At 31.2% G+C, this 1,872-nt stretch overlaps 1 protein-coding gene across 1 annotated transcript in view; it reads left to right on the top strand.

The window, feature by feature from the left end:
* Window positions 1-286: 286 nt before the first annotated feature.
* LOC117102419 (WSC domain-containing protein ARB_07867-like) overlaps window positions 287-1,872 on the top strand; it is a 10,013-nt gene continuing 8,427 nt past the window's right edge. Inside the window, exon 1 of the mRNA XM_033242673.1 lies at window positions 287-408. Coding sequence (XP_033098564.1) covers window positions 387-408 — 22 coding nt within the window. The 5' untranslated portion in view covers window positions 287-386. The remainder of the gene's footprint in view (window positions 409-1,872) is intronic.

The raw sequence follows: 1,872 nt of genomic DNA, 5'->3' as shown, positions 1-1,872 counted from the left end.
TTTACACTACATTTTCTTCATCATAATTTGTATAATTGTATTATTATGTTGTTACTATATAATATTACAATTAAACATTTCAATGTGGAAAAAAGGTTCCTGTCAATTAACGGACTGTTAAATAATACCTTTATTGTATTCTTTTGCAAGACACTTAAATGAACATCAAACGTTTTTGTCAATATAGTCATTACACCGTAATGTTTTTAAAAGTCAATACCTTGAAGCAACCCGTATTTTCTTTCTCATCAAATATAGCAAGCCAACCACAGAACGGAACGATGCTTTATGACTAGGGCTCTTTATGGGGATTGGGAGTGCAATAACCACCGAGCTATAAAATTAAACATACCATTCTAGAAAACATCTCAAAGGTGATCATCACAATGCTCCAAACGGTGCCCAGATGTAAGTATTCATTGTAGATTCAGTATTTCTATTTGGTTTACATCTTTAATTTCTTTGTTTTTGTTACTTTATTAATCAATCAAGATAATGATAAAAGTAAAAGTAAAGGTAGTCAAGTATTCATTTTTGAACGTAGAGGAATGAGCAGTAAGCCATGGTACTTATCCTCGGTATTGTATGGTAGTTAAGATACGGTACAGAGAATATGAGAAATACTGAATTACACATAAGATCAACATCAATACAAGGGCATAAAATAAATACTACAGTATAGACTATAATTTTCTGAACATTACCAAACATCATAATGATAAAGACTACGGCTTGGGGATTTAAACGCACAGCTCCAGGCAATTTTGTCCTGTCTTTGGTGTCATGTTTTTAAAAATGTTTAGGCCAAAGCCTAATGTTTTTATGATTCGTGTTTAGCATTAAATATGCTTACGTATTTTACACCATAATATCAAATGCATAAGTAACTTTAATTCTAAACACGTCACCAAAAATAGGACACCATTGTGTTGACTTTTGCGTTTAAATCTCCACGCTGTTTTTAGAGTGTAAAAAGGAGAATGATTTTAACGTCGATGGTTAAAGCACGGAACAGTGAAATTGTTCACTGTTTCTTTGTTCCCTGGTTAAAGAGTGTATGAGTAATATCGCTGTAATAAGCATGGTAACAAAAAAGCAGATAAAATCTTAAGATCGATGGACACAGATGTAAAATCACAATCAAAAACGTATTTACTTAACCATATGCCTGCACCAAAGACTGTTTAGAAGTAATAAGCTTTATAATGATGGTTTGTTTTAACGATGTTATTCATTATGTGCATTTTTATATATTACGGTATGTGTAATGTTCTAACAAGAAAAAGAAAGTATAGTAAATCAAGTGAAAGAAGTAGAGCAGATTTGAATAACATAAGGCATAGGATACTATTGTCTATACGATTACCAACACCTTATTCTTACTGGTTTCACCGGTAACTTCATAGTATGGTTTAGTAATCTTACGAGCTATAAAAAAACTAAAATAGAGAGCATTGTGAAGATTGCTTGTAGAATCATTAAATGCAATGTCTACCACCTGGAAGAACTCCACAGAAAACTAGTCTGAATGTAATTATAAATAATATATCGTACCACCAACTCATATATAATTATAAATAGAAGTGGCCGAATTAGAACACTTAGAAGCAATACAAAATTAATAGAACAATGCATTATTTTATTCATAATGCTAACCACATACGACTTTGAATTCCAAAGACAATTTTAATGAAATGTTTGTGCGAATTTTTAAAATGGTGTCAGAAAGCTCTGGTTGTTTTTTTTTTTTTTTTTTTTTTTTATGGCTGTTTTACTTTTCAGCTAATGCTTATCAAATTTGTACCTCTACCGTGATCCTGCAATTGTTTCTTCCTGCTTTGTAATTGTTCCTCAGTATCTTGCATTTTAATC

Source organism: Anneissia japonica, unplaced genomic scaffold, assembly GCF_011630105.1.
Source record: "Anneissia japonica isolate Jap-2015-1 unplaced genomic scaffold, ASM1163010v1 scaffold287763_len296007_cov137, whole genome shotgun sequence".
Taxonomy (NCBI): domain Eukaryota; kingdom Metazoa; phylum Echinodermata; class Crinoidea; order Comatulida; family Comatulidae; genus Anneissia; species Anneissia japonica.
The sequence above is the reverse complement of the archived record's forward strand: the minus strand, read 5'-3'. Positions and strand labels throughout refer to the sequence as shown.